Here is a 14,316-nt window from a genome sequence, read left to right as displayed (position 1 = left end):
CGTACCTCCGGCGGCGGCTTGACGAGTCTGACGATTGAGCAGACCGTAACTGCTCAACCAGATTCTAAGCGTCAGCGAAGTCTCAATGGGCAGGGACGACTCATGCATCTAACTTTTGCTTGTAGGGAGACTCGATCAAAATGAATCCAACTTAAAATTATGGCTAATAGCATCCTGCGACAATTACTGGCAGAACCTCAGATGCTTCAATGAGCTTGAAAAAACATTAGACTGCATGCTTGGTAAATAAAGGATGGTTGAGCATTATAGTGTATTGCGTTTGACTAGTACATTGCATAATAGGTCGCATGCTTGGTACATAGAGTCTACTTTCTTCAGAACTGATGTTGAAAAGTCAAGCACCGGAGATCACAGTGAAATAGTTCCGAAGCAGGCGAATCATGGAGCTTATCCTCGCAGCCATGTGTTCCTGTAGGACGAGTTGTCACGCCGCGAAGCATCATGTGGTTTGTACTCCATCAAATAGCTGTGTGGCAGCTTAAGGTGTCTCTTGATTGAATCCCTTAATGTCATCACAGCCTGCACGACACAAGAACACGAGTGAGTGACAGTCTTAACATCGTATCTGTGGACTATGGAGCATCAAGAGCAGTTACAAACCTGGTGGTCAGATGCGTTCCGATTCCAAACACTTAAAATGTCTTCATTAAAACGGACACTAAGCACAACACCACAAACATCATCACTATATTCAAGTTGGTCGCCTACTAGCACCAGCACCTGGAGATTATAATACATCGGAAAACAGAATTATTTGAACCAACATACAGCCTAAATTAGTTTACCCCATAAAACACTTTCTTTACAGAGTCATGCATCAAGCTTGAGGCATTGGGAAAACTCTACAGTAAAATTATGAATGAATGATTGTGAGAATGCGGATTTGATGCTTAGCAGCCATGACATGAAACAACAGTATAATTATAAGCCTACACGAAACTAAAGTTGTATGAATGGATCATCAGGCTGAGAACAACACAAAAAGCAAAAGCCTGCTATGCTATTTCATTTAATCCAATCTCTAGTATAGATAGTAGCTCCCATATTTTTCATGGGCAAAATAAGTCATTTCCTATTCTCTTCGAAAACATGGATCACACAATGTCTACAACTCTAGCAGTCAAGATAACACTAAGGATCAAGGAATAAGATAAGTATATTTGACGCCACACACAAATCGCGTGTTTACATTTGTGGATATGCAGCAAATAGAAGCCACCAATGTCTTTAGTCTTTACTCTCTTCAATATGAGTGCAAGACAAGGCATAACTGGATACCCTATCTGGGTTTGACATCTAGCCCCTCTCAATCCCATCAAATATCAATCTAATGAACAGAAATGTACAAAAAAAAAGACACTCAATAGATCACACCAAAATCTAGAAGCAACCAGATGTTTCTAGGAACAAGAAGAAATATAACCAAAAAGGCCAATAGATTGTTCTATGGTAGTGTTCTTGGTTCTTGGCTAATTGACAAGAACTCAAAACTAAGTGGTCAAAACTCAAAACCACAGAAAAAGATGCACATGGGAGAAAACAATATCAATATCAGAATCAACCACTGAATCAAAAACGTAGAGAGCAAAATTAAGTAATCTGTTGAGAGTGTTCCATTGCCAGTTCAAGCAACAACCCTCTAGATGCTATCCACACGTTATTCTTTTTTTAAAAAATCAATAAAAGTTAGCAAAGCAGAAATAAAGGAAACATATGCATAATAGTGATTGGGAAACATACATCATGCCAAACAAGTGAACAACCAGGAACATCATGGCTATCAATCTACTACATGTTTTCAGCACCTCGCAATAATTCTGTGCTAGCTATTCATTACAGGAACATCATTGCCAGTACTCTCCTCGAAAGCATGAACAACAACATTTGACATTCATTTCACAAATGGTTGCAGGTAAGGGAAGAAACCACAATCATAAATGCACAACTCCGTTGTCAAATTACATGTATAGTCTGTTGTCAAATCGCAATTATAGTCCAAATCAAAGCTCAGACTTTCAAAATAAGGAAATTCAGGCAAAGACATGTATATCAATCAAATGAGTTTAAAACAAAAGGCATAATAAAGAAAACTGGCTTGGTACAACCATGTAAATATAGCTTGCAAAAAAGCTCAACTATAATAAAATATAGGGCAACAAGCAACAAACAGCTGCGCATTTAGCTTATAGCCGACACATTTACCGATTAGTTTCAAATCGTTCAACACTAAAACAATTGCTTCTTTGCATAAGATAAATGCTACCATCATGCTTGTTTGGTTTCAGGACATCCATCATGGGTTCAACTGGCCATCAGGCCATCCCACTATATTAGTGGCATGGCCCTGCCCCTCATTTCCTATATGCATTGTGGTCATGAGAAACAGCTACTAACACATTCCATTACGTAAACCAAAGAGGAGGATTAGAACCATATTTTCTTGAGTAGCATACATGACAAAAGTATATCACCATGGCATTCGATACCGCCACAATGCCAATCAAAGCATCATGACACAAAGGACAATGGATGGTGCCACGATGGACAAACTCATAATAAGATGACATCATTCTGCATATAGTATCAAACAGGCCTATTTGACTACGTATAGTCCTTGATGAGGGGTTCAGGTAATGGATGCTCATGGAGTTTAACCAAAATGTGATCAACGCTGGCATCAAACAATCTCCTGAAAACATACATAGACAGTAAGACAGGTACTGGTCCACTTACCAAATCTTCCCAGAAACGACCTGAAACAGCCTTCTTGAACCTAATTATCCACTTGCCACCATTCTGATTTGCAGGGTCCTAGCCAATAAAAAAAACATTAAACACTAGCAGCAAGGACAGACATACAGCGCACAGACACAATTACAACGAACAACACCAAGTTCTGAGAAATACCTCCCAGAGGGGCCGGATGCCATCCTTGAAGAGATGAAGATCAGTGGGGCTCGGCAGAGAAGACGGGCGCGCGAGGTGGCAGTAGCAAACCCAGAATGATTCGACCTGCAAGCATTCAAAAGGAAACAGCAATCAGCTGCACTGAAATAAGGAATAACCTACAACAACTAGAACCATCCGAGAGACATACAGTGCTGAAATCGATGATCTTCTTGATGTTGTCCTCGTACGACTGCGACCTCGCCCCAGGCGTCCGGCGCGTGTACCAGAGAACGAGCTTGCGCTGCAGACACAGAGCCGAAAATCACAGGTCACGTCCACTGACCACTTGTACAATCGCACATACCAATCTAGCCCGCACTGAACCCCCCCCCCCCCCCCCCCCCCCGTCCGAACAAAAAACTGGGGATGACAGACAAAAGGGATGGTCTGGCTGAGGCGTTCAGCAGATCTAGCGGCGGCGGGTCATACCCTAAGGGGGTGAAGGCCGGCCTTGAGGTCGCGGTTGCGGCGCTCGGTCTCCTCCGAATCTGCCTCGTCCTCCTCTGCAGCGGCGGCGGCGGGCGCGTCTTCCTTGCGCGCTTGCGGTAGCTGCTGCTCCTTCTGTTCGGCCTCCTTCTTCTCTACCGCCGGCTCCATAGCGCGCCCTTCTCCGGCGATTTGGTCGGCTGGGTGTAGTGGCGTTGGTCAGAACTCACTGACCAGCAGGAAGGGTCGAGAGAGAGAGAGAGAGACGGGGAAGGAAGGAGCCAGCACCAGAAATGTGTAGGTTTTCGGCCCTCTTAACTTCGGCCTTTGGGCCTTCAGGATGAGCCGTCTGGGTGAGAAGAAGAGCGGCCCATAACTTTTCCCGGTTGTCTTTAAAGGCCTTTCTTGGTGGACCGTGCAGATGTCGTGGAGAAAGACCAACGTTCTAAACCGAAAATTGGCAATCGGAAGTAAAATACTCTCCCTCCGTAGCATGATCTTCAATAGATTTTCTGGTGCAAAGGAAACTCTATGCGGCACTCCTCCAACTGTTGTCAAACATCAAGGTGTAAAGCAAGTTATTTCTGGAAAATACCCTACTCACAAATCACAAATCGTTATCATATTCAAAGTCAAAATTCATATGTGTTTGACTTTTAAATGGAATCACGTATATTTATTTGTGCTGAAGCTTCAAGCTTCGAATGACGTGTTGCAACTCATCGCTTAGCCCTTCTCTAGGTAAAGTCTACAATAAGCCAGTGGAAATCTATTTTTGCAGGAAAAAGGCGCTTTAAGTGTATTAGTGGTTCATTATGGACTGTCTAGTAATCTACAGCTCTATATTAGGATATGGATATTACCATGTCCAACTCCATATTTGTGATTGCATGTATTCATGCCTGGACTGGAGGGAAAAAAATCAGACGTGTCCATATTAGTGGCCGTTTTGTCAAATATCTGGAAGAATTTTGGGTGAAGTTCTTCCTATATTTTGGGGTTTACCTTACAGCGCATCAACATAGATTTCTTCTCTATATATCTGTTTATTTTCCATCCCTAATCTCGATCCCTGCAAGCCCCATTTGACAGTTCCCAAGCCGAATAAAACGGCGTTCGAGGGAACAAGGAAGACCAGAGCACACGTACGTACGCTCCTGACTACGCCCCCGTTACGCCCACCACCCCCACGTATTTTCCGTTCGCCCCCTGCTTCTGGCAAAGCTCTGGCCCCAAACCCCGCATTCACCTTGCCAAACTTTCCCCTCTTCCTCCGCCCGCACTTCCACCGCCGCTCCTCGCAGATGCCCCAGTAGGCTCCAAAAATCCAAAACCACCCCTCCCCCACGCTCCCATCCACCCCCGGGGCGGCGCCCGGCTCCATGACGACCCGATCTAGCGGCGACCACCACGGCAACGCGGCGTCCTGGTACCCGCAGCGCCGCCCGCACTACGGGTACGGCGGCGGCTCCGCCTCCTTCCGCGGCTGCTGCTGCTGCCTCTTCCTGCTGCTCACCTTCCTGGCGCTCCTCGCCCTCGCGGTCGCGCTCGTCGTCGTGCTCGTGGTGAAGCCCCGCAAGCCGCAGTTCGACCTCAACCAGGTGTCCGTGCAGTACCTCCTCGTGGCCTCGCCGACGTCCCCCGCGGCGGCCCCGGCCGGCGTGCCCGGCGCCGCCTACCTCTCCCTCAACATCACGCTGCTCTTCACCGCCGTGAACCCCAACAAGGTGGGCATCCGGTACGGCGCCACGGCCTTCGACGTCATGTACCACGGGGTGCCGCTCGGGGTGGCGGCGGTGCCCGGGTTCGAGCAGCCCGCGCACAGCACGCGCCTGCTCCAGACCCGCGTCATCGTCGACCACTTCAACGTGCTCCAGGCCGACGCCCAGGATCTCATCCGCGACGCCGCGATCCGTGACAGCGTCGAGCTCCGCATCACCGGGGACGTCGGCGCCAAGATCCTCGTGCTCGGCTTCTCCTCCCCGAAGGTCCAGGTAGGAATCGACACGCCACCTGCACCCGCCGCACCCCAAAACCAGCAACTTCGTTCGCTTTCCCCGCAAGCGTTTGATGCGTGGGTTTCGAGCCTCTCTAAGCGGCGGAGCTGACGTAATGTATGAACCGACCTCTACCTGCAGGTGTCGGTGGATTGCGCGATCGCCATCAGTCCGAGGAGCCAGTCGCTGAAATACAAGCATTGCGGCGTCGACGGGCTAAGCGTGTAGTCCCCCGGCGACGCCGACGTCGACGTCGCCGGAGCAGCAGAAGCATAAAAAAAATTGGATGGATCTGTGCGTCGATTCTAATCTCCCTGATCTCTGGGTTTTGATTTCCTTCCTGTGCGTGGGGGGCAAATTTTGAGCTCTTACCTTAGAGGAGGTCGCTGATTCTGTGAATTACCACTTGGTTGCAATTAGTAGTATCAGTATTACCATGGTTATACATTCATCGATCGCCATGAGTAAATTGCTTAGGAGCTAAGGGAAGTGGGTGTGAAAAGGTGCGAGGAAGCGAGCAGAATCCCGTCGCTTTTGCTGCTCTCCTCCTCCTTCCGCCTCGCGTGTGTGATTGTTTCGTTTTCGGGGTTGGTGGGTCTGCGCTGTCTGCCATGGCCTCGTCTGGTTAACCTGGCATTCTGGCTCACTTCAGCCCGTAGTGGAAGCCGGGCATGGGAGGAGTTTGGCCGGAGGCACTAGGCACCTGCGTGGGTGGTTGGTTTCTCACTTTCATGGTGGTGGTGGTGCTGTGGTTGGATCAAACCGTCAAAGGTTTAGAGCCCGTTTAGTTTTGGTAACTAAACGGCCCCTTACTAAAAATTTTCGCCCAAAAATTTTTGCCTCACTTTTAGACACATGCATGAAGTATTAAATATAGTTTAAAAAATAAAACTAATTGCACAATTTAGATATACACGACGGGACAAATCTTTTGAGTCTAATTAGTGTATGATTAGTCATAAGTGTTACATTAACCCACATGTGCTAATAATGCGGTCAAAGGCCTCAAAAGATTCGTTTTGCGGTTTCCAAATGAGTTCTAAAATTAGTTTTTTAATTAATGCTCGGAAAACTCTTCCGACATCTAGTCAAATATTTGATGTGATCTTTGTAACAAAAAATTTCAACAACTAAACACCCCTTTCTGGAAGTTACCACCCCCATCATTGCATGGTGGGGTGAAACGGAACGGGAATGTGGGTGGTGGAATTTTAGACTTTCACCGTGTTCGGCAGGCTGAAGCTGGAGTGATATGAGAGAAAAATATTATTACCTGGCTGGTGGCCGGAGGTTGGAGCTGGAGTGATGTGAGAGAGAAATCTGGAGGCTGGAGAGCCGCCGAACGCAGTGTTTGTAAAGACTCCCAAGTCTCCAGAGCGTGGAAGAACCTCTGGATCTTCGGGTGTAGTAGTAGGGTGTGGCCTGACTAGTGTCGTCTACTCATCCCCGAGGCAGGTCGGGTACTTGGTGTATAAAATGTCAGCTACTGACTTCAAATCTCAGTTGGCACATGGCATGATGTGTTCATTTTTTTTGCCCTGGTGAATTTACAAGAGATTTGCTGTCACCAGTGTCTTGGTTTATTGATTCCCACGTTATGCTGCGTGGTTGTACAAAATTTATTCCTGGCTTGAATTCGTTTACCGAAGCATGTTAATTTTCGGAATCGAAATATAAATACGGTGAGTAAGCATTTGCTGAAACGGTTATGAATTATCTTTTTCCCATAGGATTTTCTAGTGTCTCCCCATCTTAAAAGGAAGGGAACATATCAGGTGTAAACTAACTTCTCCATGCAAAATTTATTCTGGGCCACCGAATCAACATCCAAGGACGCGCGTAGAGGGAGTGGGAGAATGGGAGGTGAGATTTGGAAAAGTGTGATTCGAATAAATCAGTTGCTACTAGCCCATCTTTTCTTTATCATGGCAAGCGTTTGCTTAAACGGTTACGAATTCTTTTTTTCATAGGATTGTTACTTGTTCTCATAGGTACTGTCTTCCCTATCTTAGGAGGATTCTTTCCCTTTCGCAACTTGCTAGTTGCTGTGGACTTCTCACCCGTTTAGACTTTAGATTGAAACTCACACTGTTTGACTAAACCAACTCAAGTCGCTGCACTTCTAACCCGTTGATTCCGGCCAAATGTTACGGGATCTTACGATTGAGCAAGTGCGGCGGCCCATCGTGATCGTGGACGTATCCATGTACCAGCTTTGTTAGCATGCTTTGACGTTTTGACCATCGTTCTTGACCTAACAGCAAAGCTAATGAGCGCGCCGGCGGGCGGGTGGGCGTCTGCCGTGATGACCTGGCGCACAGACCTGACAGATTCCACAGACATTTAATGCACAACGATGAAACGAGCCAGTAGCGGCTGCGGCACCTCGTCTGGATCATATTCTAAATTCTTCTTATAAAAAATATATTACATTATAATCATCAATATTCTCTCCACTACATCCAATTTCTCCGCACTCGTTCATACTCTATACACATCTTTTATATCAAATACTTCTAGTGGGGCCCATACATCAGACTTTCTTCGTTTTTTCTTTCTGGTGGGGCCCACATTCTTTCTCTCCTCCCCTATCCCCCACCCCGCGGGCCACGGCAGAGCCTACCCGCCCCTGGCGGCGGCGCGATGGAGCAGGGCCTCCTCGCGCTCCGGCGACGAGCCCTCTCCGCGGCGGGCACCCGGAGCGGTGAGGGGCCTCCTCCCTCCCCCAGGCGAGCTGCGCGAGGCGAGGCGAGGCGAGGGGACGGCCCGGCGGTGGCGCGGACGGCGGGCCTCCTCGCGACGGCCACGGGAGGGAGGAGCAGGGGCGGCGGCTCCTCGCGGCCGGAACGAGGACCATGGCGGCGGCGGCCCAAGGTGAAGCAGGGGTGGCGGGACGGAGCTGCGGCGGCGGCGCGGCAGGGCCCAAGGCGAAGCAGGGGAGCACGGAGGAGCATGCGCGCCCCTGGTCCCTCTCCGTCAGCGGCCAAGCTCCTGGTCCCTCGATTCGGCATCGATTCGGCCTCCTCAACGGGTCTTCTTCCTCCGGCGAGGCCCCCTCGGGCGCAGGCGGAGGCCCCTCTCCCTCGAGGCTTGCACTCGAGCCTCGGCCACGGCGAGCTGCAGGGGACGGCACCGGCGGCCTCGCGCCAGTCGCGGCGGCGGTGCGGCAGTGGCGTGGTGCAGCAGCCATGGCGTCCACGCGCGCCGGTTGCTCGGCCTCCTCGACGGCGGGCGGGGCCCCTCTCCCTCGAGTTCTGCCACGCCAGCCCCTCTACCTCTCCTCGCTGGTCGCCGCTCGCTGCTGCCGGGCACCCTCGCCGCCCTTGCCCTCCTCCCGCCTCGCTCTGCCCTTGCAGTGGGCGGCCATGGCTGCCGCGGCGTTGCTGCTGTTGCTCGAGCTCGCCGCGGCGGCGGCGCCCCTGCTCCGGCTCGAGCTGGCCTCGCCGTGGCGGTGCAAGTCGCGGGCTCCCTCATCACCTCCAGCGCCGACCAGCAGGCGGTGGGGTCGAAGCGGCGCGGCGGAGCTCCCCACGGCAGTTGGTGCGCGGCGTGAGCGGAGGCAAGATGGGCCCAGACACAGGCGGCGTAGCGGACGTCCGCTAGCGCGCTAGATTTGGGGGAAGCGCGACCGTAGCGGACGACGATAGCATACCCGATGCAGCAAAACTGATCTAAAAGCCTGAAAGATGGCGTAGTGGACCGTTTAAAGATCCGAGTGCGGACAGCCTTAGGCGTGTGGCGAGGCGCCCATCTCCGTCTCTCTCTTCATTTCACTTGCTTTCCACGTAGGATTTCGTCCGCGTCTCGCTCGTTTCCCACGTCGCTGGACCTGGACATGCTACCGCAATCGTTGCGTTTGTCCTGTGATCCCGTGGATTTTCTGGCTCAGCTCTCGGTGGTTCACTGCAACCTGTCCGTTTCGCACTTGGTAGTCGGAGCTTGGAAGTAGGAGCGCGAACAAGAACTGTGGAGGCTGGAGAATCACGTGGCGCAGTCGGTACAGAGGAGAGAGGACGAGACACACACAGCCACACACAGAGACATTTCTGGGAACCCAAGAGCTGGAAATTGGATCGGCACTTCCGAACTCCTCTGGCCCGTTTGGTACTTGGTGGCGCGTAGGATTTCATTGCTTTCTGTTGTGTGCAGAGAATCCAATAGTTCCTGCCACCCCTCTGCATGTGAGACGAGGGATCAGGAATTCAGGAGAGTGGAGAGTGCAGGACTACTGGATTAACAAAGGAAACACGCCCAAGTCACTGCCGGTTTGATCCTCACAAGGCCACAAATCACTTTTAGCAGAACCAGGCAAAATCAGTCAAGAATTGGACGAAGCCGATCTAGGGGGAAACAGAAAAGAAAAGAAGCCGGACACCTTTGCTAGTGGGATGTTGCTAAAATAATTACGAGAATGTTTCGTGCAATTTTTATGCCTACACAAGCACATTCTTTTCTTTTCTTTTCTTTTTTCAGAACGCCATAAAGATGTACTGATGTAGACGCAGGCACCCCCTTATGAACGGACCCATATCCTGTTCATGTAAATGTAATTCAAAGAGATTTGATGGAGTTGCCATAGACTCAATAGCCATTCGAAAGAGCTGAAGCTCACACATTGTCCCTAAATTAGACCCTTCAAAAAAATTTCCCCTTAATTTTCTAGGGACCTTCAACAATAGTTCTTAGTTTTAATTTTTAATAAAGAGCTCCCTGGAGACTATAGAAATGAAGTTTGCAGGAATGATTTTGAAAACTTTCCTAAATTAGAGGGTCTAATAAAGAGTCTGTTGGGTACATTTTTTTAGCTTAACCCTCGATAGTGAGTTATTTAGAGGGTCTGCTAGAGTTGCTTATGTATCATGTCAACCCACATATCAAATACACTGTTTGTAACAAAGGCTAGTCATGCACAGCTCATGAAGGGCTAACTAAGCATTCTTTTCCGGGATTTTTTCTTGCTCCTGCTGAGGCAAATCCGCAGTGGCGCGGTCCTCCCATTTCTTATCTTTTTCCTTTGCATCAAAGCTATTTCTAGTATTTGGAAAGCAAAAGTAGTGTATGGCCTAAAGATGGTCCCATTTGTGGTGTTGGTTTATTGAAGTAGCAATATGGCTCCTCTGGCCATGCCGTCTCCCTTTATACAATCATCTTTGGGACATAGAGTATTCGTTTTAAAAATGATATATATTCAAAACTGGCGACATGGAATATTGCTGGTGCATCCGTGTAGGACATATATAAGTTTGGATTTTTCAGAGATCTCGGCACGACGTCGTTGCCTTGTTGGCTAGCACAAGGCCACAAGCTGAACTATCAACAAAGTTCGCAACTCAAGGGGCTCACTGACAACAACAGGAACATAAATCGAAATCAAATTTACAGCACTGCATCTTCTTCTACAACTTGTCAACTCGGGTCTTGTTTGGTTCTCTAGCGTTACCTAGCGCTAGAAAAGAATCTTGAATGCCTGGAGTATTAAACGAAGTTTATTTGTAAAACTTTTTTATGAATGGGTGTAACTTTTTGCGACGAATCTAATGAGTTTAATTCATCCATTATTGGCTATAGTAATGCTACAGTAATCATCCTCTAGTCGTGTAGTTAAGGGTTTTATTAGATTTGTCTCGCAAAGTAGCACAGGGATTGTGAAATTAGTTTTGTAAACTGTCTTTATTTAATACTCGTAATTAATAATCAAAGTTAGCTAAAGTACCTAGCCTACTAAACCAAGCAGGGACCGGTCGACAGAAAGTGAAAGTAGCGAGCTCAACAACAAGGATCCGTTCGTCGCAAAAAAAAAAAGGATCCGTTCAGAACGAACACGAATCCTCCACGCACAGCTGCTCCAGGTACCTCGGCAGCGGCGCGGTGCCCGGGCAGAGCGATCCCTCGAGGACCTGCACCACCTGCCCCATGGTCGGCCTCAGCGCCTCGTCCTGCTGTATGCACCAGCACGCGACGTTGCACGCCCGCCCCGAGCTCCTCCACGTCGGCGTCCCCCGCCAGCCGCTTGTCCAGCAGCGCCAGGACCTGCCCCTCCCGGACCTTGGTCGCCGCCCAGAGCGGGAAGTAGCAGCAGCCGCCGCCGCCGCCGCCCCGCCCCGCCCCCGCGGCGTCCCGGTTCCTCCGCCCGGAGACGAGCTCCAGGATCACCATCCCGTAGCTGTACACGTCGGCCTTGGCCGTGATGGGCAGGCCCAGGATCCACTCCGGCGCCAGGTACCCCACCGTGCCGCGTGCGGTCGTCAGCGCCCGGCTGGAGTCGCGCGCGATGAGCTTGGCCATGCCGAAGTCCGCCACCTTGGGGCGCAGCCCGGCGTCCAGGAGGATGTTCTCCGGCTTCACGTCGCAGTGCACGATCCGCTCCTGGCACCGCTCGTGGAGGTAGGCCAGCCCGCGCGCGACGCCGGCCATGATCCCGAACCTGGCGCGCCAGTCCAGCACCCGGGAGCTCTGGCCCGACTCCGACAGCACGGAGGCCAGGGAGCCGTTGGGCATGTAGTCGTAGACCAGGAGCCACTCGTTGGTCGTGGCGCAGAACCCGCGGAGGCGGACGAGGTTGACGTGCTGGATCGTGCCCAGCGTCCGGACCTCGGCGCGGAACTGCTTCTCCCCCTGCGCGGACCCCTCGAGCCGCTTCACGGCTATCGCGGTGTGGTCGGGGAGCGCCCCCTTGTACACGGAGCCGAAGCTGCCCGACCCCAGCTTATGGGAGTAGTTCTTGGTGCACCGTGCGAGGTAACCGTGGCTGAACACGAGGAGTGAGCCGTCGTGGCGCACGGTTCCCTCGCGGCGTCGAACCCAGGCGAGCACGAAGAGCAGGCAGAGCATCGCGAGAGCAATGGCACAGAACGCGCCCAGGATGGCAACGCGACCGTCCGTTGGCGCGCCCTGGTTTGCCGCGGCGAGTTCGGCGGCGGCGACCCTGAGGAACAGAGTGGAAGCCCCGGCGTCGCTGTCGGCGAGCTGTTGGGCGTTCCGAAGATCACCTCCCCACACCAAGCAGCCGTCTCCGTAAGCGTAAGCGGTGCAAGAGCAATTGCGCAAACACGCCGACGCACAGTCGCCGGAGCTGCCGGCGTCAGCCACCGGGGAATGGCCGCTCGGCAGCTGGACGTTTTGCACCGGGAGGAACCCATCGGTCGATGACTCGTTGCCGCGGCACCGCAAGCTTGTCTTCCTCGCGCAGCCGGCGCTCCAGAGCTGGGCGGCCCAGTCCCCCGCCGACGCGAGCTCGAACCCCGGCAGGCACCGGCAGTACTGCGAGCTGGCCACGTCGCAGAGCCCGAACGGGCCGCAGGCGGAGTACACGTCGCACTGCGACGTGGGGGTCGCCCAGTGCAGCAGCCACTGCCCGGAACGAGTAGCTCACCTCCTCGCTGCTGTTGACGAAGACGAACGTGTCCTTGGCCGACATGCCCATCTCCGGGATGGGGGCGAAGTACCGCCCGTTCCAGCGCGCCGACGTAGTGGTAGACGGCCGTGCCGTTCCACAGGAACGCGTACTGGCCCGACCCGTGCGGGTCCACCCGGTCCGTGTACAGCCCCGTCGACGGGTCGGCTGTGCTCCGCCACGACCGGAGCGCCTGGTACGCGCCGGTGCGCTTGTTCAGCCCCACCCAGCCGCCCGGCACGAGCGTGTCAATCGGGTGGTCGAAGCTCTGCCAGATGACCGCCGACGAGTTGCCGGCGCGCCGGCCGCGCAGCACCAGGTTCCCCGTGTCATGTCAAGGAGCACCGCCACGGCCGTGTCGTCGTCGTCGCGCGAGCCCGGTGAATTGGACGACCAGATTGCCTTCCTAGGCCTGTTTCCCGTTAGGAGGAGGAGCATGTTGCCGTCCTGAGCCACAGTTAGCTCCGCGGACGCCGGGTCGGCGACCGGGGAGTCCCTGTTCAGCACCCAGATGACGGTACGCCCCGGGATTCGCTTGTACCATATGCCGACGTAGTAGTTGGAGCCCCCGCCGCCGCCGGCTGGGGAGAAGAAGCCCAGCTCGAACTTGCCTCCCGCCGAGACCAGCGTCCGGTTCCCGGTGAGAGACTCTCGCACGGAGAGCGAGTCGCTCGCCGCGGCAGATGAGCACGGCCACCGGGGCAGGCACGGGAGCAAGAGGAGCAGCCGAGCGAGGTGGCGCCACAAACACATATGCCCACGCGGCCACGCGGCAGTACCGACAGCAAAAAGAAAGAGATGCTGTACTGGTGGTAATGTTTACCCTAAACTTTGCTCCATTTCACCCGTATTTATACGGGGCACGCTGGACAAAGTTACTGGGGGACTCCAGTTTATCGAAACGCGGCGCACGGACACGGTCAAGTAATCGGCGCTGTCCTTGTTGGTTTTGTTATACCTGGAAGACGGTCGACATTGGCGGGGCATGGGCGCATGGCCACTGGAGTCTGGAGCGCACGCTTGGGATGACCAGATCATCAGAGACTAGTCGTGGCGGGCGCACGGGGAACGGACCTGCAATGTTTTCATTGCCGCGCCCTAGTTGTACGTATCTGGATAACCCTGATGAGCCCTGCTTGCTTAACTCGTGTCGACGAAAGACGGCAAGCTAAGAATTTGTGAATGGTCTGGCATGCCCAGCCAAGAATTCGTAACTTCAACTGAGCTGCTGCATTTTGTTTGTGAGAAAATGGTGACAATCTTCTGCATTTGCAACCTCTTGCCAATTATTCTGAAGACACTTCCAATCTCAAACTTAAAGGCCGAGCAAGCAAAAAAAAGGGTCACATCCTGATGATGACGTTTTATTTGATGTATGTTCGTTCTAAATAGCTGCCTACAAATTATCAAAATAAATAAATAAATAAATAGCTGCCTACAAGAAGGTTTAGGTCCGTTTATGAAGAAAGCCTGTATCCTAGTTTAAAATACATAACAAAATTTAGATCCGTAAGATTAGAATATTTCGAA

The 14,316-nt window shown here is 52.0% G+C and overlaps 2 protein-coding genes and 1 pseudogene across 2 annotated transcripts; 1 reads left to right on the top strand and 2 right to left on the bottom strand.

The window, feature by feature from the left end:
• Positions 1–137: 137 nt before the first annotated feature.
• On the bottom strand, positions 138–3,679 carry LOC120688637 (eukaryotic translation initiation factor NCBP). The gene is made up of 6 exons (XM_039971031.1): positions 3,400–3,679; positions 3,119–3,211; positions 2,929–3,033; positions 2,755–2,832; positions 622–741; positions 138–540 (listed from the first exon to the last, which is right to left on the bottom strand). Exons 1-6 carry the CDS (start codon positions 3,565–3,567, stop codon positions 409–411), a joined length of 696 nt encoding a protein of 231 aa, XP_039826965.1. The 5' UTR covers positions 3,568–3,679; the 3' UTR covers positions 138–408.
• An 897-nt stretch (positions 3,680–4,576) lies between these two features.
• LOC120688636 lies at positions 4,577–5,936 on the top strand. Its single transcript, XM_039971030.1, has 2 exons — positions 4,577–5,390; positions 5,535–5,936. Exons 1-2 carry the CDS (start codon positions 4,779–4,781, stop codon positions 5,619–5,621), a joined length of 699 nt encoding a protein of 232 aa, XP_039826964.1. The 5' UTR covers positions 4,577–4,778; the 3' UTR covers positions 5,622–5,936.
• A 5,232-nt stretch (positions 5,937–11,168) lies between these two features.
• LOC120692713 lies at positions 11,169–13,550 on the bottom strand (annotated as a pseudogene).
• Positions 13,551–14,316: the final 766 nt, after the last annotated feature.

Source organism: Panicum virgatum, chromosome 9N (genome assembly GCF_016808335.1).
Source record: "Panicum virgatum strain AP13 chromosome 9N, P.virgatum_v5, whole genome shotgun sequence".
Classification (NCBI taxonomy): domain Eukaryota; kingdom Viridiplantae; phylum Streptophyta; class Magnoliopsida; order Poales; family Poaceae; genus Panicum; species Panicum virgatum.
The sequence above is the reverse complement of the archived record's forward strand: the minus strand, read 5'-3'. Positions and strand labels throughout refer to the sequence as shown.

Coding starts and splice junctions, on each gene's coding strand:
- LOC120688637 (XM_039971031.1), bottom strand. CDS start 3,567: ATGGAGCCGGCGGTAGAGAAGAAGGAGGCCGAACAGAAGGAGCAGCAG. Junction 3,034..3,118: donor AGATCATCGATTTCAGCACT/GTATGTCTCTCG, acceptor GAATGCTTGCAG/GTCGAATCATTCTGGGTTTG. Junction 541..621: donor GGAACGCATCTGACCACCAG/GTTTGTAACTGC, acceptor TGTGTCGTGCAG/GCTGTGATGACATTAAGGGA.
- LOC120688636 (XM_039971030.1), top strand. CDS start 4,779: ATGACGACCCGATCTAGCGGCGACCACCACGGCAACGCGGCGTCCTGG. Junction 5,391..5,534: donor TCTCCTCCCCGAAGGTCCAG/GTAGGAATCGAC, acceptor CTCTACCTGCAG/GTGTCGGTGGATTGCGCGAT.